The sequence below is a fragment of the Acanthamoeba castellanii genome (assembly GCF_000313135.1).
Source record: "Acanthamoeba castellanii str. Neff unplaced genomic scaffold scf7180000084762, whole genome shotgun sequence".
Taxonomy (NCBI): domain Eukaryota; phylum Discosea; order Longamoebia; family Acanthamoebidae; genus Acanthamoeba; species Acanthamoeba castellanii.
Window position 1 is genome coordinate 390,042 of NW_004457518.1, and position 24,065 is coordinate 414,106.

The 24,065-nt window shown below is 59.7% G+C and overlaps 10 protein-coding genes across 10 annotated transcripts in view; 5 read left to right on the forward strand and 5 right to left on the reverse strand.

Moving 5' to 3' along the window:
* The window catches only part of ACA1_236050 (uncharacterized protein), a gene marked incomplete at both ends in the record, with an annotated part of 1,008 nt that extends 453 nt beyond the window's left edge, over positions 1-555 (forward strand). Inside the window, 3 exons of the mRNA XM_004341063.1 lie at positions 47-151; positions 265-346; positions 464-555. Coding sequence (XP_004341111.1) covers positions 47-151; positions 265-346; positions 464-555 — 279 coding nt within the window. The remainder of the gene's footprint in view (positions 1-46; positions 152-264; positions 347-463) is intronic.
* A 203-nt stretch (positions 556-758) lies between these two features.
* ACA1_236060 (uncharacterized protein) lies at positions 759-4,602 on the forward strand (the record flags this gene model as incomplete). Its single annotated transcript, XM_004341064.1, is given in 15 exon segments — positions 759-950; positions 1,028-1,496; positions 1,571-1,624; positions 1,772-1,973; positions 2,042-2,123; positions 2,187-2,411; positions 2,485-2,689; positions 2,776-2,916; positions 2,984-3,188; positions 3,250-3,556; positions 3,587-3,757; positions 3,818-3,855; positions 3,866-3,961; positions 4,033-4,298; positions 4,379-4,602. 15 exon segments carry the CDS (start codon positions 759-761, stop codon positions 4,600-4,602), a joined length of 2,877 nt encoding a protein of 958 aa, XP_004341112.1.
* Positions 4,603-4,665: 63 nt separating this feature from the next.
* Positions 4,666-8,414, forward strand: ACA1_236070 (GCC2 and GCC3 domain containing protein; the record flags this gene model as incomplete). Its single annotated transcript, XM_004341065.1, has 14 exons — positions 4,666-4,792; positions 4,881-5,244; positions 5,349-5,429; positions 5,497-5,729; positions 5,797-5,926; positions 6,029-6,231; positions 6,366-6,412; positions 6,482-6,751; positions 6,843-7,007; positions 7,118-7,290; positions 7,359-7,634; positions 7,738-7,877; positions 7,965-8,090; positions 8,182-8,414. The coding sequence occupies 14 exons, from the start codon at positions 4,666-4,668 to the stop codon at positions 8,412-8,414; spliced, it is 2,568 nt and encodes an 855-aa protein (XP_004341113.1).
* Positions 8,415-9,505: 1,091 nt separating this feature from the next.
* Positions 9,506-10,482, reverse strand: ACA1_236080 (variant sh3 domain containing protein; the record flags this gene model as incomplete). Its single annotated transcript, XM_004341066.1, has 3 exons — positions 9,506-9,597; positions 9,672-10,002; positions 10,111-10,482. 3 exons carry the CDS (start codon positions 10,480-10,482, stop codon positions 9,506-9,508), a joined length of 795 nt encoding a protein of 264 aa, XP_004341114.1.
* Positions 10,483-12,071: 1,589 nt separating this feature from the next.
* Positions 12,072-14,069, reverse strand: ACA1_236090 (PUL domain containing protein; the record flags this gene model as incomplete). The annotated part of the gene is made up of 8 exons (XM_004341067.1): positions 12,072-12,206; positions 12,274-12,327; positions 12,410-12,482; positions 12,573-12,757; positions 12,881-13,153; positions 13,285-13,374; positions 13,462-13,766; positions 13,919-14,069. 8 exons carry the CDS (start codon positions 14,067-14,069, stop codon positions 12,072-12,074), a joined length of 1,266 nt encoding a protein of 421 aa, XP_004341115.1.
* A 187-nt stretch (positions 14,070-14,256) lies between these two features.
* ACA1_236100 (OTUlike cysteine protease protein) lies at positions 14,257-15,677 on the reverse strand (the record flags this gene model as incomplete). The annotated part of the gene is made up of 5 exons (XM_004341068.1): positions 14,257-14,381; positions 14,479-14,529; positions 14,598-15,153; positions 15,328-15,447; positions 15,531-15,677. 5 exons carry the CDS (start codon positions 15,675-15,677, stop codon positions 14,257-14,259), a joined length of 999 nt encoding a protein of 332 aa, XP_004341116.1.
* Positions 15,678-15,896: 219 nt separating this feature from the next.
* ACA1_236110 (protein phosphatase 2C domain containing protein) lies at positions 15,897-18,823 on the reverse strand (the record flags this gene model as incomplete). The annotated part of the gene is made up of 10 exons (XM_004341069.1): positions 15,897-16,040; positions 16,154-16,406; positions 16,502-16,704; positions 16,791-16,907; positions 16,958-17,367; positions 17,445-17,522; positions 17,596-17,733; positions 17,819-18,164; positions 18,236-18,576; positions 18,688-18,823. The coding sequence occupies 10 exons, from the start codon at positions 18,821-18,823 to the stop codon at positions 15,897-15,899; spliced, it is 2,166 nt and encodes a 721-aa protein (XP_004341117.1).
* A 680-nt stretch (positions 18,824-19,503) lies between these two features.
* ACA1_236120 (uncharacterized protein) lies at positions 19,504-20,243 on the forward strand (the record flags this gene model as incomplete). The annotated part of the gene is made up of 4 exons (XM_004341070.1): positions 19,504-19,605; positions 19,675-19,726; positions 19,794-19,855; positions 19,938-20,243. 4 exons carry the CDS (start codon positions 19,504-19,506, stop codon positions 20,241-20,243), a joined length of 522 nt encoding a protein of 173 aa, XP_004341118.1.
* Positions 20,244-20,476: 233 nt separating this feature from the next.
* On the forward strand, positions 20,477-22,290 carry ACA1_236130 (uncharacterized protein; the record flags this gene model as incomplete). The annotated part of the gene is made up of 9 exons (XM_004341071.1): positions 20,477-20,560; positions 20,670-20,767; positions 21,026-21,144; positions 21,240-21,268; positions 21,363-21,449; positions 21,578-21,673; positions 21,727-21,928; positions 22,018-22,102; positions 22,209-22,290. The coding sequence occupies 9 exons, from the start codon at positions 20,477-20,479 to the stop codon at positions 22,288-22,290; spliced, it is 882 nt and encodes a 293-aa protein (XP_004341119.1).
* A 290-nt stretch (positions 22,291-22,580) lies between these two features.
* On the reverse strand, positions 22,581-23,717 carry ACA1_236140 (spliceosomal protein, putative; the record flags this gene model as incomplete). Its single annotated transcript, XM_004341072.1, has 3 exons — positions 22,581-23,144; positions 23,226-23,500; positions 23,606-23,717. 3 exons carry the CDS (start codon positions 23,715-23,717, stop codon positions 22,581-22,583), a joined length of 951 nt encoding a protein of 316 aa, XP_004341120.1.
* Positions 23,718-24,065: the final 348 nt, after the last annotated feature.

The following is a 24,065-nucleotide window of genomic DNA, read 5'->3' on the forward strand; positions in this document are numbered from 1 at the left end:
CTGCTGACGCTCGCTCTCTGCGATCCCTTGAATCAATCGGCTGCAGACCAAGGTCGAGCAGGAGGTGGAGGCGCTAAGCGAGTACTTTGCCGACATTGATGATACGCCCCTGGAGGAAGAGGAACCGCCCGGCACGAAGTGGGTCTCCATGGTACACTCTACAGTCTATTCACTACACTTGCCCACCCACTCCCGCCAGCGAAGAAGACCTATACTTCATCTGACGCGTTTACATTGCTTTCCCGACTCACGATGATCTCGCAGCCCACGCTCAAGAGCCCTCAGCGCCTTGAGCGGCTGTCCAAGTATCCCACCATCGCCAAAGACTACGACGAGTACAAGAAAGGTGCGCTGGGTGCTCCAAGGGTTATCCTTTCCATCCACCGATCAAATGGATGGCCATTTGATGAACACCACGGCTGATACCAACGCGCCTCTGGCTCGTCTCTTGTTGCTAATGCAGCTCTCACCGAGGCGCAGGTGAGCCCGGCTCCGATCACGGAGTTCGTCAAGGACCTGGAGGACAAGCGCCTTGAAGCTGTCATCCAGCCGTAGAGCTGCTCAGCGTCCTCCCGTGTGTACAAAAGCAAAGCGGACAACTAACGACCTGTTTCCTTTCCACACTCTTTCGTCTTTATTTCGTTTCGCGTTTGGTTTGCGTTTGGTTTGCGTTTGCGTTTCCTTTTACAGTTTGGTTTTCCTTTTTCAGGGCCGGTCTCTTCGACGGACTAGTCTGTCGAGAGCTGTTCGTACACGCCATGCGGGACAAGTACAGGACGAGGTCGGCCTCTCGCCTCCCCTCAGCCTTGCTCGCCTGGGCAGTGCTGCTCCTCAGCTCCCTGTACACATGCTCCAGCTTGGGTGCCGTGCCACCGCAGCACGGCCCCTTGTGCCCGTTTCACGCCACCTCTTTCGACGACGACTCGGACCTCTACTTCCAGCCCCAGCCTGTTCGTGCCCTCCTCGCCCAAGGCATTTTTTTTCCAGTGACGTAGCTGCGGCACGGTGTAACACATGGCCACGGCAGGTTAATGCCAGCTCGCTCGACAACGCGTGTGGCGTTTCGAGCGCCTCGTGCTGTTCATCTGCCTATCTGGCAAAGGTAGCGCGGCTGCAGGACAACATCAGCAAGCAGCTGGCGGTAAATCTGCGCGTGCCCGAGAGTGTCGAGGGCAAGGACTGCCAGACAGAGCTGAACCAGCTCCGGTGCCTGCCGTGCGCGGCCGACATGAAGGGGCGAGCGCGTCTATGGCCGCCCCTGTCGGACGGCAAGCCCGACCGAAGAAAGAGCGGCGTCGAGGACGTGGAACTCGAGCTTTGTCCCGACTACTGCGCCCGTCTGTACAGCGCGTGCAAGGAAGCTCTGGTGGTCACGAGCGGCGTGAAGGTGCGGCAGCACTACCCGTCATCGTCCGTGTTCTGTCGGCAGCACTTTCGAGAACTTTTCGATGTACGCCTGCAAACGGAAGCCGGGCTCTGCTACCCTGTCGCCCCAGGTCTGCTCCCATTCCCCTGGAGCTCAATCTGGTCGCCACCTTATCTGCTCATTCAACCGTCGCGGCTTGTCCAGGCTGCGAGTATGCGTCACTGGGGCGCCAGTACACGCCGTGCGTAGAGCACAGCGGTACCAGGTCGCTAGTGTTCTTCCCACAGACTTCCGAGTGTCACAATCTACCTCCGCCCATACCCGCCCTGCCATGTCGTGCGTTACCCACACAATGCCACTCACAACTGACAACCAGATGTGGATGCTGACCAACAATCACGGCAGGCGTTGAGTGTGGAAGGGGCAAGTACCTGCCCTGGGGCGCATCCGAGTGCAGCACCTGCGCGCCCGGCACCTTCAGCTCTGGCTGGCCGCTGCGTCTCGCCCAGTGGGACCCGAGAGACTACCTCAACGCATCACTGCCCTTCGTCACCTACTGCGCCGACCCAAAAGGTCGTCGACTACCTCCGAGCTCTTCATGCACTGGGTACGCAGTCCTGGTGGAGAGCCCTGCAGGTGATTCCTGACAGGAGAGGCCTGGTTTTCCACCGCCAGGTGGGTTGTTGATGCTGAGGGCTTCGTTGATTCGGGCAAGACGGCTCACTCGCGACAGTCTGCCCTCGAGGCAAGTCTCAACGTAACGTCTCCCTCGTTCGCCTTTGCGCGCCACATCTGCTGCTGATTTCGTTCCTGGACCCAGTTTATTGAGGCTGGGGACGTCACGTTCACCTTTCAAGTGAGCTCGGAAGCCGGAGCCGATGTGCTCCGGTTCTTCGTCGACGGGGTCATGTTGATGGACCTGCAAAGCGATGTCACGCGATTCACCACGCGCACCTTCAGCGTCTCCCGTGGCAACCACCTGCTCTTGTGGACCTACGCCAAAGACGAGGGCCAGAGCAAGGGCCTCGACAAAGCCGTCCTCTCTGTACGTGAGCCACCGCCACCGCTCCTGCACTGTAACTTGCAGTGCCCGGAGTGGTGTTGACCAGAGAGAGCAGGTAATCGAGATCAAGGGCCTGCGGTATGCACAAGACGGCGAATGCAGCAAGTGTCCGCCCGGCACCACCTCACAGGCGGGCGCCGGTGACTGCGAGATGTGCCCCGCCAACTACGTGGCGGCGGAGGCGGGTAGCAGCGCCTGCGAGCCCTGTCCCAGCGACGAATACGCCCTTCCAGGCTCCACCTATTGCTGGCCTCGAGCGCGTACGCTCGCACCAACTCACCGCCTTTGCGGGTCTCTTCTTGCTCTTGGTCAAGAGGCTGACAAAGGTTTTGGCTGCTCGCTGCAGCCTGCCACGAGCACTCCTATCACTACGTTTACTCCGAGTGTGTAAATGGGTCACGGTCCAAGGTCTTGGAGTGGTTCCAGCCGGTGATCTGCAACACATCGAGCATCGACCCGCCATTGCGAGTTGATGGCCTGCCGTGTGGTACGTACACACGATCTCACTCGCCCTGTTACCGCACCTCGGCTAACCTTGGGGCTCGGTCGCACAGTCACCAAGTGTCCAGCGGGCGAACACAAACCCGAGGGAAGCGACACGTGCCGGGCGTGTGCGGACGGGTATTACAGCCGAAGCGGCGGTCGGTGTGAAGCCTGTCGGCCGGGCGAAGTGGCACTGCGCTCGCTGCACTTCAAGAACTTTACGCGATGGGAAGACCTCCCTGGTCTCTCCACCTACTGTTCCGGTCGCTGCACCTCGTACGCCCCCCCCTCGTTCCTAAACTTGCTGGTGGCCCATCACTGACCCAACGGCTGACAGTGGCTGGCTGCTGCACGACACGCATGCCGAGTCGGGGCATGGACACGGCCGCTACGCGCAGTCTACTCTGCAACTGGTGGTGCAAGTGGGTCCGTTGGGAGGCAAGCTGACATTCGGCTTCTCGCTGGTCTGCAGCGAGCGCTGCCGCTTCGAGTTCGCCTCCTCGGGTCGGGTGATGGGCGAGTTCTTCACCGGCGACGCCGACGATAAGGAGTACAGCCTGCCCCAAGGAAACTACACCTTCACGTGGACGTTCACCACCCACCGATCGGGCGACATGCCGTCCAACGATCACGCCACCATCTGGGTACGTGGCACTTACCGTCACACCGCACAGCACGGCATCGAGATTTTCGCGCAGGTTGAAGGAGCCGAACTATGTGGCGTAGTTTATCAGGGCGGTTGGTACGGAGACGGGAGGAGCTGGCAACTGCATGCCGTGCCAGGAGGGGACGTACAGCCCTTCGGTGGGGTCCAGCTGTGTGCCATGCTCTGCCGGCTCGTCCAGGTGAGACCTTCCCGCACTCCACGCCGGACGCATCGTCTGGTGTTACTTACGTGCGCACAGTCGGAGAGGGTCGACGGGGTGCGAGCTCTGTCAAGCTGGTACGTTCAGCCCCGTGGCAGGGTCAAAGTGCTTGGCCTGCGGCAATGGTGTGGCGAGCGTCGATGGCGCCACCAACTGCTCTATCTCTCTCACCTACACCACCACGTAAGCAGCCCCTACCATTCGACCATCAGGCGATTAGTTCGCCCGCACCACTTACGCCTCACTGTCATCAGACTGGCGCTGCCCTCGCGTCCGAACCGAGCCATCACCTTCGACCTGACCGCACTGGTCCAGCGTAACAAGCCGTACGGGCCGGTGCTGGGCGCTCGCGGTATCAAGTACTACATCAACGTGGGCACCCGCGAGGTGGCCCGCGGCCCCTGTCCGCCCGGCTTCGGGTGCGTCGTGTACGCCAACGGCAGCGTAGCGAGTCTGGGCTATGAGATGAGCTACGACGATAACATCATCGACAGCCTGTCGCCAGACAGCGAAGCCACTGGTGCCGTTTCCGCGTTCATCTCTTCATCTTCCCCCTGCATGGCCTTGTCGACTGACCCTGGCACGCGCCGATACCCGCAGAGGTGTCCCGCGAGGCGGCGATCGCGGAGGGCCTGCGGCTGAATTTCACGCGCGGTGATTGCGGTGGCGAGGTCAGGACCACCACTATCGCGTTCATATGCGACCCCAGAGCCGGGAAGGGCACCCCCGAGTTCGTCCACGAGAACCCCGCCTGCCACCACCAGTTCCGCTGGCGGTCCCTCTTCGCGGCACGTCGAACGAGCAACCAAACATGCCTTTTATGAGCGCGCTGAGGGTGGTGCTAACTGTAAGCAATATCACAGTGCCCGCTGTGCGCGAAAGACGACATGGTGTTCGACTACGGCAAGTGCGATAACGGCACCCGGCCCAAGGTGTGGAGCTGGCTGGAGGAACCTCGACAGCAGCGCTGCCACGGCGGCCTCCCACTGCCGCCCACGAGCGCTGAACCCTGCGGTGCGTTGTTGTGTTTTGCTGGGCCGCGGCTTCTTTAGTCCGTTGCTTGCTTTTCTTGTCGACCGGGCCTCACTCCACCTTCGATCAGGCCTACTCGACCTGCAGACGTGTTCGCCTGGCGAGTACCTGCCGGCGGACAGCGCCGAGTGCCTGCCATGTGCGCCGGGCCACTACAGCGTGGGCGCCGGCGTGATCTACTCAGCGTGGGACCCACTGCCGTCCGTGTTCAACGCATCATGCGCTGAATGCCCGGGCTGGAGCTCGCCGTCGGCAGGGGCGACGCTACGGAGCGGGGAGGGCACCTCGACCCTGAGCGCCCGGTTCAACTTCTTCGTGGAGGGCACGATCGAATTCTCCTACAAGGTGCATTCAAGCTCGCCACGCAGCGTCTTCAAGTTCTTCATCGACGCCGAGGAGGAGCTCTCGCTCAACTCCACAAGCTCTTTATCATGGTGCAACACGCACACGCACACGCACCACCACACACGCTCAACGCCATCAGAAACATAGCTGCCGATTCATCACTGCTGCTGCCTCACCACCACCGTTGCTGCAGGGAGACTGTGGTCTTTCCCATGGGTCACGGCACCCACGTGTTTCGATGGACATTCACCTCAGGCAGCACTACAACTCCCACGTACGCTGCACCTGGCTCCACGAGCTTTCTCCGTCAGGTCCGCTGAATGAGCATCTACCACGCGCAGGACTCGAGGAAACGCGGCGGAGCTGTCGTGGGTGAGGCTGTGGGGCACGGACTATGCGGAGACGTGGTGCCGGTCCTGCCCTCTCGGCACGGCGGCGCAGCGGTTCGGATCGACCGAGTGCTCGCGGTGCGGGCTCCACCACCACACCCTGCACGAGCAGTCGTCGGAATGCGCGCCCTGCCCGGCCGATGAATACTCGCTCACCGGGCTCACCTGCACACCTCGGCCCAACTGTACGTGAACGCTTACATGCACCACCGCACCCGGTCCGTTCATTAGATATAACAGAGATACCCGCAGGCACGGCCGAGGACTACCTGGAGGTAGACGGCCCGTGCGTCGGCGGCAGGCGAGAGAGGACTCTCGCCCCGCTGCAGCCCCAGATCTGCCTCGATCGTGGCGCCGTCTTTGCCAATACCACCGTGCTGCCGTGCGCCGCCTGTCGGCCCGGGTTCCACCCAACAGGTGCGTCCCGCATGGACTGTGTGTGTGCACTCGCCTTAGTGAGCTCGTCTGCTCACGTCATGAGCAGGTTCAGACTGTGCCAGTGCGCGAGCGGGCAGTTCTACAGTGCGAGTACGTCGGCTTGCGAGGTGGCGCCGGCCGGGTACGCCGCGGTGAAGCTGCGGACGTACTTCTATCCCGACCACCCGAGCCTGGACCCCGCTCAGCAGGCACTGCAGATATCGACCTCGGCCTGGGGCGATGGCTGGAGCACCAACTGCAGCGCCGTCGGTGTGTGTGGTTCTGGGTACGTCGTGTTACACACACACGCACCACGCACGCACGCACACACGCACACGCACACACTGACGTGTTTGATTCCCCACGTAGCGGCTGGCGTTTGCGGGGCAACTACATGGACTCAGGTGTAAATATCGGGAACGTGGATTCATATGTCACGCTGAACCTCACTGTACGTCTCCACACGCGAAGCTGCTGGCGATTGATCGATGGTTGCTCACCCGTGCTGTGTCTATGATAGATGGAGACGGAGGGACAGCTGAGCTTCGAGTACGCGGGCGAGGACACGACGCCCGTGGAGGAGGGGAACGGGCTGCTCCTGTTCGTGAACGGCGAGTTCACGGACTTGCCCTACGTCAGCCACTCCTCCGCGGACGCCACCGCCGCTACCACCACCACCACCACTAAGGAGGCCTGGCAGTGGCGCGCCTATTCGCGGTTCCTCCCGGCCGGCGAGTTGCTGCTCGTGTGGAGCTATCACCAGGACAACGGGACTGCCGGAGCCAGCCGAGTACGTGCCATTCGCACCATCGAGCACGATCGCACGCACAACACGCACAACACGCGCGTATCTAACCGACGGCGGGCGGGCGTTGTTGCAGGCGATGGTGAGACGGATTCAGATACTGGGCGCGAGCAGCGGGGGAGGGGTCGACTGGAGCCTCAAGACGTGCGGCGAGGGAACGTTTAGTGCGTCGCCCGGCAGCACCGGCTGCCAGCCCTGTCCGCCCGGCCATGCCAACCCCAACCTGGAGCCCTCCCTCTCGGTTCGATCCCTCGCATCCAGTCCTGCCCTCCCGTTCAGTGATGTGGCTGACACACGACACACACGACACGCATCACACGCACACACGGCACGGTACGTAACTGAGTACAGTGTGAGCCGTGCGAGGCGGGCCACTTTGCGCAGGCGGGAAGCAAGGCGTGCCTGCCGTGCGGACAGGGCACGGTGAGCCGTACGGGCGCCGCCTACTGCTCGGCGCCCGACCACTGCACCTTCACCGCGGTGCCCTCCGGCAGCCAGTACCGCCTCGGCGCCCTCCAGCACAGGTGGTCCCCCGCCACCCACCGTCTGCTCGCTCAGCCCTGAGCTGCATAGCTAACCCTCATCGCGACAGGGGAGGCGTTGGGCCGCTGGCGGAGGCGAACGAGAAGACGGAGGTGCTGATGTCGCTGTGTGAGCCCCTGACGGACAACGTGTGCCGGGAGAGCTCCGGCCGCTACATCCACCCGTATGTGTGCGAGCGCGAGCGATCGGGCCTGGGCAATGGCAGCGACGCCGGGAGCGTGCTGGCCTTCGAGGAGCTGGCCGTCGGCAGCTTCCGGCTGGTCTTCACGCCCCAGAGCCAATCGATCGTCGACGCCACCTGCCCCGATGGCCTGCCGCCGTCCACGTACGCTGGCCCCACCCAAACCCTGATCGTGATCGCATTGTTGACGTCGTGAGGGATCGACACTGTGTTGTGGGGTCACTGCGTCGTGTCGTGTCGTGCGTAGGATCATCAATTTCCAATGTGGCGCCAAGGAGCACGGTCGAGGAGCGCCCGTGCGGATGAGCGCTGCGGAGGACGCGCTGGCCGACTGTCATCGGATGTACAAGTGGCTCAGCATCTACGCCTGCCACCTCTGCGATGCCGGTACGGCCTCACACCTGTTGTGCACAGCGTGCGGGAGTGAGTGAGTGAGAGCTGAGTGGGCGGGCCGGCGGGCGGGCCGTCGATCAGATGACTACCGCAAGGTGGTGGGCTTATGCGACGAGGGGAAGCGGCTGACGACGTGGGTGCCCCTCGACGACCGAAGCTGCTTCGAGACCAACCCCAAGCCCTTCACCGACATCCTCGACAACTGCGGTTTGCTCTCTATCGATATCACACACACACGCGCGCGCGCGCACCACACACACCGCACGCACACCACGAATCTCATGATGGCTGGGTGCAGTGGAGGAAATCCGGTTTCCGGCCTACACGCTGGCGCTGGTGAGCGTGGGCGGTGCGGTGCTGCTGGCCGTGATGGCGCTGGTGAGCGTGCGCAACCGCATGCTCCAGCGGCGGTACGACCTCATCGCCGGCTCTGTCAAGGCCGCCAACGACAACGAGATCGAGATGCAGTTCGCGAGCACCGACCAGATGCTCGCGCCCGAGGACTTTGACCGCCTCTACAAGCGTGAGTGAGCAAACGAAACTCTCTATTTATTTATTTTTATTTATTTATCATATTTAAATCAAGGCACTTGATGTTGCTCTGGCACCGGCACCGGTCGCCTCCGGGACACACGGCGAAATCGCGGCTCCGGTTGACGCGGTTCGACTCCCACACGATGTGCTGGTGGCTGATGCACCACTTGTTCTTGCAGAGGTGCGAGGCGACGTAAAAGGGCTTGTCGACGGGCGCGAGGTGACCCAGGGCGAGGGCCATCACGTGGTGGGCGTTGATCTTGGCGGGCAGGTTAGGGTGGACGGAGCGCCACTTCTTGGGGACCGTGATGCGTCCGTAGCCGCCGCTGCCGCTGCCGGTGAACCGCGTGCAGAAGAGCGTTGGGTTGTCCTGTCCATGCTTCTCGAGCTCGCACTGGCTGTGCACCCGGCTGACGAGGTGATCGCGCAGGCCCGGTGGGATGGTGCGCAGGTAGCTGAGGTCCTTGGGCATGCGCGGTCGCTGTTGTTGTTGTGCAGCCACCGTGACAGCGGCCGTCTCCTCGTCAGTGCTGGCGGCGTTGTCGTCCTCCATGACGACGGGGGCGTGGTGGTGGTGTGGGTGGTCAGCGGCATCATCGTAGAGCGGATCGGGGGATCCGGGGACAGCGCACGCCGAGTCAAGGATGGAGAGTTCTTCCGTCGCTAGTGCGTACTCGGTTGGCGGCAGAGACCATCGGGTGGCAGATTGTGGGCGATCGATCGCCACATAATAATACTCATCATCATCATCATGTTGGTGTTGGTGTTGTTGTTGATGCAACACTTCAATTGCCGCCTCTGCTGCCACACGCCTCTTCCTTTTGTTGTAGTTATTGTTGATGCCCAAGTGCATCTTTTGTTATTATTGTGTGAAAAATGGGAAGCAAGGGAAAGCGGCCAAACGGCCGGATGAACGACGGTGTTGCTGGCTGTGCTCATTTGGGGTTGGTATGTGTTGTCTGTGGTGCGGCGCAATGGCGGCCTAGCCCCCCTTGCTTGCACTGCAACCACTGCACGACTCCGAAAAATATTCAGCAACGTGTATTCTTTTCATTGAGGGCCGCAAGGTGGTGATGTAGGCCTTCCTCCTAGGCTAGGTGCACAACGTAGTAGTACGGGAACCACCCGGTCTTGCCGGTCTTGATCAGTGTACCGAAGTAGAGGCCGTCCTCCGTGTTCACTGCACACATTGCCAGCAGGTGGTGATGAGCACGCCGTATGAGCTTTCAGACACCTTCAATCAATCAAACTCACCTGAGGTGACCTGGATGACGTCGTGGAGCTTGAAACGGAGCTGCCTGCGCTTTCTATTCCCTTTCGTCTCGTGCTCGAACCGCATGTTGCCCTTGAAGTGGTCCAGGGCGCGCACCAGGAAGACCCCTTCCTGCCTCGGGGTCTCCCTTGTGTCTCCCTGGCGGTCACTGGCTTTGCTCGTGTGGCGGGCGGCGGGCATTGACGAGCTTCGAGGCGTTACTCCGCCCCCATGGGGATGCCGCATGCCGAGCGCTTCGACATTGGCTGTCCGTGCGGGCTTGCCCTGCGCCCGCTGCCGCTCGATGGCTTTCCACCTCTCCGATTCACGCAACTGTCGGAGCTACGCAGTGGCCAGGCTTGTTAACAACCCACCCAGGCACGCATCACGCACGCACCACACACGCACACGCACACGCATACACGCAAGCCAAGGGCGCACCTCTTCGAGGCTGGCTTCGATTTGCTTCTGGCGCTCTAGGTCCGCATGGAAGGAGTCGGATCCAAGCAGCTGTGGCCCGAACACGGCGAGCGGTTCTTGCACTTCGTGCTGCACCGCTTCGACGTGTGGTTGCGGCTGCCGCTCTTGACGGCGGGTCGTGGTCGCCGCTTCTTCTTCTTCTTCTTCTTCGATGTCTCGATCGGTCAGCTTGGCTTTTCCCTTGAGCTCGCGCTGCGCCTCCTTGCGTCGTACCTCCTCCGCCAGTGAGCTTCGCTTTTGCTCCTCTTCGCGCATGGCCGCTTCACGCTTGCCATCTCGACACACGCCGCCGAGCTCGTCCGCCTCTCCTCGCTTGGCGTGGGTCTGGCCCATCCTCTGCATCGGCAACCGCGGCCGCGGAGGCACCTCGATGCGGCCCGGAGCACTCGAGGCCGGCGCCGGTGCCTTGCGCCCCCTTGCCAACACCGGTCGTGGAGGCACCCGAATGACCGCGGTCTCCTGGACCGGTGCGGCGCGCTGGGGTGATGGACTCGCCCTGTTGCGTCGAGGCAGCACTGGACGCGGAGGCACCGGGATGGGAGTCCTTGGCACAAAGGCGGACACAGCAGCGACGGGCACGACGTCGTCCTGCCGGTGGCCATCGTCGTCCCACTCGTCGTCGTCATCGTCGTCACATCCGTCCTCCTCCAGCGGCCTTCGCCGCGGCTGGTTGCCGCCGCTCACGCGAGCGGGTTGGGGTGGAGTGGGAAGAGGTGGCAGGGGATAGGGCGGCGGAGGCCGTCGCCGTGGCCGAGCTGGGCAGGGGCGGAGCGGCTGCACTGGGGCAGGTGCAGGTGCGGGCGCAGGAGCCCGATTCGACTCTGGAGCAGCAGGCCTGCACGGGGTGATGGTCCTCTCCAGCCGACCGGGGAGCTGCCGCGCGGCAGGGGGCTTCCTCCTCTTTCTATTGCCCTCGCCCACGCACAGCCACAGCGGAGGTGGCATTTTAGAAGTTTGGTTTGACGGTCGCGGTTCGCGCTCGGTTCGGAACCCTGGTGTCCGTGTAGCGAGCTCCGACCTTCGTTTGCCCGGTGACTCGACTGACCAATCCACACCTGCCATCGCTGTCTTTTCCTCGCTTGACTTGCAACCACCAAGTGAGCTGTAGCGATGAAGGTAAACAAAACAACTGTTTATTTCGAGGGCTGATGCGCGCAAGCAACACGGCTGGGCACCACGCAGGATGACCCGGGACGGCAGTGCGCGGCGGGATCTCGATCTCGAAATCGCTGCCTGCTAGCTGAGAAAATGAGAGAGCAAGAGTTAGAGCGGGGATTGAACGGTGGCACAGATGTGTTCGTTTGTTTGTTGTTGGTGGTGGGTCAGGAAATTGGCTTGATGATCAAGAATTTTTGAGTTCATAGTCGTTCATACGGGAAAAGAATGTGTCATCACTCCGCGGTTGGTGGGCGGGGGAGCTGAGGAGAAGCTTACCAGCTACCTTGGTCAGCGATCAACTCGCGTAGGCTGGCCGATGGCACAATCGCTGCTAATCTCGCTCCGGAGTGATCCGGCACGAGATTGGAGAACGCTCTCCGACTGAGCGCGGCTCCTGAGAAGTGAAGAGTGTTGTGAGTGAACTGTGTGTGGCGCAGCATTAACATTCTAAGCTCCGGAGAAGATTTGGTGATCAGAGAATCGCAATTTACTCTTCAACAGCATTGTTATGAAATCTGAGGTTCATCATCTTCACCAGATGAGAGTGTGCCGAGAGAGTGCAACGTACCGCATGCGTTCTGTATACTTTCGCGCTCGTACTGAGCGGCTGTAGTTTCTCAGGCCATGGTGCTTGTGGTTGTGGGTGAACAAAAGACGAAGAAATAGAGAACACACAATAAAAGCCAAAAAAACATGGTCGACATTTACAAAAACCGGGAAAATGTCCGGCAAGAAGGTGACACCTTGCTCTGCTCCACGTGGGCTCACCACTCGAGGAGGTCGAGCACGTCCTGGGCCACCGCGGCGATCTTGGCGTTGGCGGACGCGCGGTGACGATGCACGAGCTTCTCCAGCGCCATCTCCGTCACGAACGTGGTCGACTCTCGGTCACCGTACATCTGTTGTCAGCGCCGCAAGAGAGAATTGTGTCAGACTCCGCCTGGGAGACGCTGGGCGGGATTATACCAGTGTGCCCAGCGAGATGAGCAGCGGGTAGAGCGTCTCGGGGTCCTCCTCACCCTGTAGCATCTGCAGCGGGAGGCATGTCAACACAATCGATTGCGCGCGCATCAGAGAAGAAGGTGGTGCGGCTCGCAGGTACCTGCTTGATGAGGGCCAGGGCGCATCGTTTGCCGCTGGTCATCGTCGTATCATCGCACAGGATAGAGGAGAAGCTGCCACGACGAAGGAGTAAAGGCGCGAAGGTTGTGATTAGCCGAAGGACCAATCGCGTCGCAGTGGAGTGGAGTGGGCGGAGGGTGTACTTGAGCACGACGTTGGCGACGGGCAGTTTGATGCGTTGGTCCTTGGTGTCGGCCAGCGGCGTGAGGGAGTCCAGGATCTTGGCGGCGTTCTGCGCTGCGACGTTCTCGCAGGCCGGGTGGGCGAACATGTTGGCGAAGAACTTGAGCGCGATCATGCAGTTGGCCTGCGGGTTCTGTGCCGAAATCTGCGAACGAACGCGCAAAACAATAACAACAGCGACAACCACAACAGCACAATCAGCATGCGCGAACAAGGCCAAATGTGGGCGATGATGATGACGACGATGATGGTTGATGATGTGTCTCACCTGCAGGCGCGCGAGAAGGTCGTCCAGGAAGCGCGGGCTTCGGCTGTGCGCGGTCACGTAGTGCTCGGCGGCTCGTGGGTGCAGGATGAGCAGTCGGTGAATGTCCAGCACCGGGAACAGCTTGGCGGCGGGCCAGCCCAGGAATTTGTCGATGAGCGTGAACTCGGATTCGCTGAAATTTGTGGTGGCGTACGCCGCCGTATCGCGGAGAGTGTTCAGCGTTCTGCTGATCAGTTCGAGCTCCGCCGCACTGGCGCTGTGCTTGCCCATAGCCTGCGTGTGTCGGTGGTGTGTGTGTGTTGTGTGTGTTGCGTGTGTGTGTGTAGTGTGTGCGTGCAGGTCACCGGACACGATGATCAGTTCGCCGACACTGTGAAACTGCAGAAGAGGAGAATCGCGCGTACCGCGTCCCCGAGGAACTCGGTGTTGAACTGTAGTAGCTTCTTGTGGATGCCGTCCAATTGTCCCTGCGCATAAAGCACCGGCGCTCCTCGCTGTCCGCGCGAGCCAAGAGAAGGAGTGGTGAGCGCCAGCAGTGGTTGCTCGTGTGTCGTGTGTGTCGTGTCTAACGTGAACTGTACCCTCTTGGGGACGTGCTGGCAGATGGGCAGTGGGGCGACCGACGGCGTGACGGGCAGCTCTGCCGCCGATGCATCCACTCGGGGGCTCTTCTGCTTCTGCTTTTGCTTTTGCTTCTTCCCCTCCTCGTCGTCTTCCTCGCCGTCGCCCTCTTCGTTGTCGTCCTCCACGCCGTACTGACTCCGGGCCAGCTCCTCCATGATAAACCGCAGCGTCTTCTTGGCCAAGAGCTCCACCAGCTGGTCATGCTTGTCGTATCCCACGCCCTGCTCATCAAGGAACGCCTTCACCACCGTCGGAATGTCATCTGCAGGTGTGTTGTGTGTGTTGTGTGTGTGTTGTGTGTGTGTGTGTGTGTGTGTGTGTGTGTGTGTGTGTGTGTGTGTTGTGACGCCATGTGTGAGTGGCACGGGAGAACGATGGTTGACAGCTTTCTGAGAAAGAGAGGCGCAGTCGTACCTTGCTTGTTCCAGGCGATGATGCGCGGAATGGAGTCGCCGAGGTCGGCGTAGCACATGATGTCCCAGACCTTGCCCCGCCACACGAGCTTCTCGGTGCGGGGTCGCTTGGCCAGGTCGCGCTTGATCTGCTCCTCGCGCTCCCTCTTCATCCTGTCAACCAGCTCCAGGATCTTCTTACGCTGGGCGTCCTCCTCCTTTTGCTGCTCCTTCTTCTTGTCCCTGGAAATTAAATGAATTAATCATATTTTGGCCATGCGCAACACACACGACACACGACACACATGACACACACGACACATGACACACATGACACGACACACACAACACGATCTCGCATCATTTGAGATGTGGGAGGCAAGCGTACTCGATGTACTTCTTGAGTTGGGTCAGCGCCTCTCGCTGATCTCTGGTGCTGTCTTCGCCGTACTCTCCCTCCTCTTCTTCGTCCATTTCATCTTCATCTGCGACGAGCAACAACAGAAAGACATTTCTTACAAGTCAGCACTAACACCGTGGTGGCTTCATCATCCGCTCAACACCGGTGATCAGCCCGCGTACCGTCCAGCTTCTTCTCCTTCCCCTTCCCTCGGGGGCTCTTGGCGGCTTGCCCTGCGACAGCCCCAACATATGAGGAATTAGTCACTATTAATAAATATAAATATAAATAATAAGCATACCGGTGAAGGCGCGGGACATGAGCTGGATGAGCTCCTCCTTCTTCTGGCGCTCGATGCGCTGCTCCTCGAGCTTCTTGAGCAGCGGCGGGTCGATAACGGGCGCGTCGAAATGGAGGTAGTCGGCGTAGGTCTCCCCGGCGGCGAGCGAATTGGGGAAGGCGGGCGCGAGCGCGGGCCACTGGACCGCATCGCGGTCGGCGATCTGGACCAGCGGCACGTAGTGGTTCTTGGCGCGGCTCTGCCAGGCCAGGATCAGCGGCCGGTGCCGGCACCTGGCGCGGCCCACGCGCGACGGCACAAAGGTGGCCGCCACGCCCGACTCGCCCTGGCCGAACTTGTCCATATCGCCGTCGTTGGCGTAGATGACGATGGGCCGCGCGATCACGTTGGACAGGGCGAAGATGTGCATGAACTCCAGGTAGGACCCCGACTTGCCGGCGTTGTCCAGGATGCGCTTCCAGTCCTCCTCCCCGAACTGCGGAGCCACCTTGCAGTACCACTCCGCGTTCGCCCGCAGCTCCTCGTGCATGCGCTTGCGCAGCAGCTCGTTGAACACCTGGCGGGGGCAAAGGTGTGGTGTGAGAATTATGTTATCTATCAATCTATTTATTTATTTTGTTAATTTCATTTATTGTTATTTATTACGATTTCTTCTTCAGTTTGTATTCGAAGAAATGGAAAAGAGGAAAGAGAGTGGAAAAGGTGAGCGAGTAGAGGGGGGGGGCGGTACCTCAACGCCAAAGAGGGCGCGGGAGATGGCGTGGAGGAGGCAGTTGCCGTCGCCGGTGGTTCGGAGCGGGATGAGGTTGGAAGGGAACTGCTCCGCCAGGCTCTGGGGCAGGTTCTCAGCCTGTGTAATAATAATAATATAAAGAATATTAATAAAAATAAATACACTAATCAAAAAAGATGGATCCACCCCCATGACAGTACCGTTTCCCAGTCGACCAGCTTGTTGAGGGCATCGTCGTCCATGTAGCTGATAGGAACAAGGAAGGTGGTGTCGCACGACGGAAGCGCTTCCTCCTTCTTCCCGAACAGCATGCACCACTGACAGTTGCACGTGGTGTCGTCCATCATGATGGCCTCAAGTGTTTCTTCTCTCCTTCTCCTTTCCTTCTTTGTGGATTTGAGATGACGTGCGGCCTGCAATACGCGTCTTCCTCCCCTTTTCGTGCTTTTTCACTTTCACAGAATTTGAGCAAAAAGGAAGAAATCAGCAAAAAATAAAGCTTGGCGAATGCAACCTCTCGTTGTTTGGATCCAGCTTGCTGTACAGAGGAGAGAGAGGAAGGATCATCAGAGGCGAACAACCGTCACCGTCACGTTATCTTTACATTCTTTGTTGTGGAGCGCCACCTTCAGCAGGTGCGCCGCCGCCTCTGCCGCCGGTCGCGTTCGCACCAGGTCGAGCGCTCTCCTCCCCGATATCACGTCCCATAACTGTAACAGAGTCATGGGTGGTGTGCGTGATGTTGATATGATGTTGTTGATGTTGTTGGTGTTGGTTAGCCTGGTTAATAGCGATGAAGGCTTCGACGTCGAGGTGCACGTACCCCGTCCGAGGCGAGGATAAGGTGGGTATCGTCGGGGGTGAGCTTGATGGCTTCCGAGATGTAGGGGACGGCGATCATGCCCGACTCGTTGTCCTTCGCAAAGTGATCGCCGAGCGCTCGCGTGATGGCGATGCCGCCGCCTATCCGCGTCTGCCCTTCGTTCACGTCCACGCCCGTCCTCGTCATGCGCTCCCGCTCCTCCTCGTAGGCCAGCTTGTGGTCCCGCGTCAAGGCCACCACCTTGTTCCCGCAGCTGCGCAGGTGACCAAGGAATCAACCAATGGTCAGGCATTGGTCTGGGTGGGCGGGGGTCTAGTCATCATGAGTGTTGGGGCAAGGGGTACGCACTTCATGAAGGCCGACGAGTCGCCCGCGTTGGCGGCCTGCACGTATCGATCGCTGCCGTACCGCCAGACGAGCACGACGGTGGCCGTGCAGCCCTCGTACTCGAACTGCGACATCTTGTTGTCCACGCTCATGAACGCCAAGTGCAGCAGCTCCGTGGCATCTTCCTGGGGCTCTCCGAGCCGCTTCATATGCGCCGTGATTTGCTGTGTGCCCATGACGTTGCGCAATGTCAGCCACATATCGCCATGGAGCAGACGACATCATGCATGAGGAGGAGAAGCGGCTTTACCTGGGGCATGAGGCCAATAGCGGCGTTGGAGGCCTCTTTGCCACCGTGACCATCAAAAACGCAGAACAGGGCGTGCTCCGGCTTGTCACCCAGGGGCACATGTTCGCAGTGCGCGTCCTGGGTCGGGGCGAGGGGGCGATACCAGCCGTCAGCTCCGAAGCACGCACCGTAGCTGTGATGGGAGGGAGGAGCACCTCTTGTTGTATGGCGTCCTTCTTGGCCCGCTGTAGACCGGGTTTGTTCAGGTCCTCCACGGCACAGTACTCCTGGATCAGCAGGCTGCTGTCCCGAGGCAGCACCTCGTTGTCCTCCAGCTCTCGAAGGAACTCTTCCTCGTCTCCGTCTTCGCTCACCACGGACAGCCTCGTCGACGACGCGACGTCGCTACCGGACGACTCCAGGTCCACCTTCTCCTTGCCCGGCTCCGTCAGCTGCAGGCCCTTGGCCGCGTCGTCCAGCTGCTTGAGCAGCTCGTCCTTGGCGGTTTCCGTGTGCCCCATCGTTCGGAACATGTCGAACGTGTTGCCCTCCGTGGCCGGAGGCGCCGCACTCGGCAATCCGATATTTCCATTTCCGTCTGTACACCCAGCCGCCCACCGCACTAAAGATCAGCGCGCCGACAGGGTCGGAGAGGGAGGAAGGGGTTGAACGCACTTGAATGGACGCCCTTGATTCGGGCTCGCCTGCCCAAGGAGCCATTGGGAATTTGGAAGTGCTCCTCGTCCTTCCCCTCTGTGTACAAAGTGACGACGGGGCGTTTGAATGGTGTATGCGAGTCTCGAATGAAAGTGGTGGATGGGGGTACCTTCGCCGCCCGGCGCCAGGTGGCCATAGTTTTCCTTGGGTTTGATGAGGACCTTGGCCTTCTGTCCGGGGGCCGCTCCCGTGAGGAGCGTCTTCAGGGACGTGAGCTCCACGAGCACCTTCTTCCACTCACCTTGGCCTGTACAGCGCCAACGTTGTGGGAAAGTGTGAGCGGGATGGTATATCGGTTGTGTAGAAGTGTGCGCGTGGGGAATAGTGGGTACCGAAGCCGAGCTGCCCGAGAGGATTGCCGCGCATGTCGAGTTCGTCGAGGTTCTTGAGTAATCGGAAGTGATCGGGAAGATCCACCAGGCGGTTCGACATCAGGTGGAGCTTCTTGAGACTGGGTGCGAGGTTGGTGATGGACTGGGGGATCTCCGTGAGGTTGTTGCACTCGACCGACAGCACCTCGACCTTGGGCAGCGTGGTGAGCCCTTCGGGGAAGCTTGTGAACTTGTTGTAGCCAATGCAGAGCTCGATCACATTCTTGAGTCGGCTCAGATCCGTGGGGATGTTCGTGAGCAGATTGTTACTGACATCCACCTTCTCCAGTTGCTCGAACTCCCAGAACTGCGCCGTTCATAGAACATCGATGCAAGTGAGTACTCATTCATAGCCCGTCAGTGGTGGGTAGGACATACCTCGGGAGGCAGCGTTCGAATGAAGTTGCCGGCGAGTCGCACCATCTTGAGACTGCGCATACGGCACAGGTCGGAAGGGACGCTGGCGATGAAGTTGTAGGAGAGATTGAGTGTGTGGAGCTCGTGCATGCCCACGACGGCAGTCGGGAATTGGGCGAGGCGGTTGCTGTTGAGGAACAGCTTGGAGACGGCCTTGAGCTTGGCGATGGACTTGGGCAGCTTGGTGAGGCGATTGTTCTGGACGTCGAGGATGATCAGCTTGGAAAGCTTGTCGATGCTCTTGGGGAGCTTGGTGAGCAGGTTGTGGCTCGCCACCAGCACCGTCAGGTTCGTAAGCTTGACTGCGCGCGAGGCAACACGATTCGTATGAGCGTGGCACGCAATGCAAAGTGGTCCAGCGCGGCTAGAGAAGTGGAAGAGGAAGAGGAAGGGGAGAGGCGGGTTGGCGGTACCAACGTCGGACGTGAGCGAGGTCAGCTTGTTGGCGTGAACGTCGAGGATTTGGAGCGTGTTGCGCGAGAAGAGCGATTCCGGCAGTTCGGTGAGGTCCTGACGGCTCATATCGGCCTGGAAGGAGCTGTCGCCCATCATCGACCACATGGGAGTCTCCTCATCATTTCGAACATCGCTGAAGATGTAAAATGTCGTTGTCAGCAAGAAATGGTGTAGGCCATTGGTACCAGGGGAACTCACCTTCGCCAGACGTGAAGTGATTGACTGCGTACGAGCTCGGGTCGAGAGTTGACCCCCTTGAGAGATGTCGATCGTGGAAGCTCGGCTGGTCTGGAGGGGCCTCCCTGAATGGTGGTGCCCGTGCGATTTTGTCGGGTGATGGGCTGGGGGGCGGCGTGGCTGCTCTTGCTCTTGTCCTTGAGTCGCTTCATCCCTCTCAACAGATCCAGTTTCTGAAGGAGGGCGTGCTTCTTGTCGTGCGAGCCCTCATCTTTCTTTTTCTTTCCATTCTCCTTCGAACCCTCTCCCAGGTCGCTCATCGTGCTGGAGGCGAGAATGTGTTGGAAGTGGATAGCAGATACAATCTATGAATTGGGCAAACCCGATTGTCGAGATCCCCACCGCAAGGTGCAGCTTGTCGCGTGCCCCCCAGGCTAAAATGAACAGCAACACAGAAGAGCCTCTTGTTGCGGGTTGCGCCAACGCCTCGCTCCACAACTTCAAGCTCCGTTAAGAAGGCGGTCGACGGAGCACTTCATTTCTCTTTTCTTTTCCCTGTTTCCCGATTCAATCTTCGATCAATCGAGATTCCAGCAATGTCATTTCTAGGGGGGCTTCCATCCGAGAACAAAAGCAACTTCTCGGTGGTGGCCGCGAGGAAGCCTGGCGCCAGCAACAAGATCAAGCCTTCTTCGAAGGTGCGCTTCTGCAAATTTAATCTTTTTATTATTATTCTGTTGTTTCTTGTGATTTTTACAATCCCGCAGGCACCGGCTCTTTACACAGCCACGCATGACACCGCCCCGCCCTCTAATCAAGGTTCGACCTGCCGCTCAACCCTTGCCTTTCTTGTAATCTCACTTTGTGTTTTCTCCTGTACCTGCAGTCATCGCCACGGAGAAGACGGACCTGCTGTTCCGCAAGCTGATGCAGAAGCAGGAGGGCCTGGTACGTGCACGCCGCTCTTGTACCCTGATGGACATGGAAAGTGGTGATGGGATGATCTGACACCCGGTTGCGCTCTCGGCAGAGCGGTGGTCACAAGCGGGAAGCGGACGACAAGGTCGAGGTGCAGGAACGACGCGCGAAGCAGATCAAGACCTCTCGGGGAAGTGAAAAGGGCAAGGAGCGCCTGGACAAGGAAGAGGAGGAGAACGCCGCCGAAGACGAGGAAGAGGAGGAAGAGAAGACCCAAGCCGCCGTCGTGACGGCGCAGGACGACGAGGCAGAGCAAGAGGAAGAAGAAGCAGAGGTCACAACACAAGGGAAGAAGAACAGAAGGAAGAAGCCCGCCCGTTCCACCACACCAAAGAAGAAGAGAAAGACGGAGGACTAGACCTTCCTTCTGTTCTTCTTCTTCTTCTTGCTCTGCCTCGTCGTCCCAACTCTTCTTCTTTGCTGTGGGCCTGTTCTGCTTTTGTGGGCGAGCCGCCACCTTACAAAAGGGCGGTTGGCGCAAAACACAGGCCACTCCCGTTCCGGCCCCATTGCGCAAGAGTCTGGCCCAAAACACGCAAACCACACACAACGCACGACATACAACGCACACAGCACAGCACGCAGCAGGCAATGGCCACCCACACCATCAAGCAGCTCTACAAAGTGGGCGAGCTCATATTCGCGTTCCACCACTCCTTCCTCTACGAGGCCAAGGTGAGGAGTAGAGGCCTCGTTGTTGGCTTGGGCATTCCCTTGACCTGGGCGCACCTCACCGCACTGACTCTCCTACTCGGTGTGCCGTTGTGTTTGGGGGGGGGGGCAGATACTCGAGACCGAGGTGCGGGCAGAGACCGATAAGAGCACAGGCGTCACCGTGAACAAACCCTACTACAACATCCATTACCAAGGATGGAAGGACAGGTGCCGCTCTCCTCATCATCCTCATCCTCATCATCACCTTCACCTTCATCTTCACCCCCTTTTTGCCCCCACAACCCGCTGGGGTCTTCCTCCTTTTTTCTAATCCCCAGCCGCTCGCCCAAGCAAGCAAAAAACCAAAAAGATTGACCTCCGCCCACACCCCTCGCCGGCCTCGATGACCGTTTGGCTGGTGCCGATGCTAACGATGACGTGTACCTCGGGCTTGTTCTTCTTCTCTTCCACGGGTACGTGTCACAGGTGGGACGAGTGGGTGGACCACTCGCGGATGCTCAAGCACAACCCGTCCAGCGTGCTGATGCGTAACAAGCTGCTGGAAGAGGTGATCAACAACAAGACCGCCGCCAAGAAGGGCAAGTGTACGGAGACTCACACTCCCCAACGGCGTCGCTCCTCCTCCTGCCTTTGTCTCTCACAACTTTGTTATTAATCTTTTGTGGCACACCCTCCGCAGCCAGGAGTAAGCGAAAGGCCGCCGAGTTGGTATGCATACCTCCCCCCTTGCTGCCGTGGCCGACGACGTGTCACCGACTACAACTTGGAAGCTAACTTCGATGCTCTCCGGCATGATGCGCAGCGGCACAAGAATGTGACGCCCATCGACATGCCGGCCAAGCTGCAGAAGAGGCTCGTCCGCGATCAGCGCTTAGTCGCCAGCAAATGCGTACGCCCAGCCCAAGCACACATGCACACACGCACAGACTTGCTCCTGAACCGCACGCGGTACTCGGTGCTGACCTTCAAGACGAACGTGTGTGTGTGTGTGTGTGTGGTGTGTTCCCTCGTCACCAGTTGGTCCCGCTGCCGAGGGAGCCCACCGTTGCCCAGATCCTCAGCGGCTACAAGGCGCAGCTCAAGGAAGGAGAGCAGCAGGAAGGCGAAAGGCGCGTAGATCGCCCATCTACATCGGTTCTCTTCTGGGTGGTGCTCTGCGGCGGAAGTGGCTCATTCCCGGGTATGTGTGGGTGGATGGCTACAGGGAGGTCGAGGTGGTCGATGGGATCCAGAAGTACTTTGACGCGGCCCTGGGCAGTTTGTTGCTCTATCGATTCGAGCGGATCCAGTACGCCGAGGCCATCAAGTCGTTCGCCGGCAAGCGCATGTCCGAGGTCTACGGCGCCGAGCATCTCCTGCGACTCTTCGGTACCCACCACACCGCGCTGCTTCGCTACGTCGTCCGGCAGGTCGCCGAGTCTCTGATGCCTCCTCTTCTCTTTCCTGGGCGCGAACAGCCCAACTTCCTGAGCTCGTGGCGGAGGCGGGCATTGACGAAGAAGGCCGCCTGTACATCAAGGAAAAGGGAGAGGCCATTCTGGAGTACCCCCTCCCCTTTTCACTTCTCCATCTCTTGGTTTCCTTCCCCTTGAGGGCAGCTGCCTGACGAGGACGCGTGCGGTGGTGGTTGCTCTCCTGTGGCGCACAGCTACATCAAGGAGAACAGGAAAACGATGCTGCTCAAGGACTACGAGGAATCCTCCCCGGTCTATCGGCGCATGGCCCATTGACAGTCGTCATCATGCCAAGTCCAAGAGCCAAGACAGATAGGCTTTTGAAGGTGTGCGTGTGTGCACAATACAAGCTTGTGTGGGCTTCAATTGATTGCAGCTTACCGCATGGCACAACCGCCATCCACGGGCCGACGATGAAGCAGCAGGTGGTCTAGTGTGTGTGTGTGGGTGTGTGTACCACCGTTAAATAAGACATGATGGAGGGCTGGTCGAAGAGGAGAGGGCCGTGCAGACGAAGTAGGAAGAAGAAGCAGAGAAAGAGGAAACGGAGGAGGAAGAGGGCCGAGTTATTGTGTGGGAGGGGCCTGCTGCTGTGGTGGCGGACCCTGCGGCGGGAAGGCGGGAGGGCCGCCCATGGGCGGGAACCCCTGCGGGGCAAAGCCCTGCGGCGGGAACGGAGGCGGGAAGGCCCGCGGGGGTCCGCCCATGGGCGGGAAGCCCATCGGCATTGGCATCGACATCGGCGCGCCTCGGCCGAAGCCGCCCGGCGGGAACTGGGGCGCGAACTGGGGCGGCATGTGCTGCGGAGGCATGAAGCCGCCCATGGCGCCCATACCACCCATGGCGCCCATGCCGGGGAGACCGCCACCGGCCGGCGCCGCGAACATCGTGTTGGGCCTGGTCTGGGTGACGAATCGAGCGGGGTTGTTGGCGGCCAGGAGGCGCTCGGCGGCGGAGCCGTGGCGCTCGCCGGTCTTGGAGTCCTTCTTGATGGCGTAGGAGACGGTGATGGCGCGGTTGCACAGGTACTGGTTGTTCATCGACTCGATCGCCGCGTCGGACGATTCGAAGCTGTCGAAGCTCACGAAGCCAAAGCCTCGGCTCTCGCCCGTCTCCGGGTCCCGCATGATCTGTGTGCGCACACCACAACTGTGTGAGCCCAAGCAAGCCCAGCGCTGAAGACGATGTAGAGGGATGGGAGGGCGGGGTACCTTGGGGGTTGTGATGATGACGCCAAAGGCGGAGAAGGTGTCGTAGAGCAGCTTCTCGTCGACCTCGGCGTCGAGGTTGCCGATGAAGAGGTTGGCACCCACGTCCACGGTCTTGCCGTCGCGCTTGGCCTTGTTGACGCGCAGCGGCTTGCCGTAGAGCTTGATCATGTTCATGATCTTGATGGCGTACTCGGCGTCCTCCTCGGTGGCGAACTCGACGAAGCCATAGCCCTGGTGCAGGTTCGTGAGCTTGTCCTTGGGGATGTACACGTTCACTGCATCCCACCATTTTATCAATTAAATCAGTGAGATGTTTCTAATAGGCAGCAAAACGGCATAGAATGAATGAAATCGCGGGGGGAGCGATGATGATGATTTACCAACGGGACCGGACTGCAGCATGAGCTCCCACAGCAGGGCCTCTGACACCCGCGAATCGAGCTCGCCTACATATACAGTGGCATCCTGATTCCGCTCCTCCCTGGCGTACATCGTCTGCTCTTTTGTTCAATCCAGCCAGCCCGCCACAATCTCTTCTTTTTTCTTTAGCGTCCAGGAAAAAGTAAAGAAAAAGAATTAATAAATAAATTGCATTTGATTTTATTTTTATCTTCATTTTTATTCTCTCTGTTCGTAGGCGGTGGCAGCTGAACCAGGGTCGTTGATGTGTTTCTTTTCTGCTATTCTTTTCTTTTCTTGGTTGGTTTGGGTATAGAAGAGGAGATGTGCGCCAGCTTTAGTAGAGAAGCAATCACGTCGTCCCCGAGGGGAGAAAGCAGCTCCGTGGAGATAGCGCTACTATCACTCTTGCATGTCCCACCGTTCTCACCCCGCCGTGTA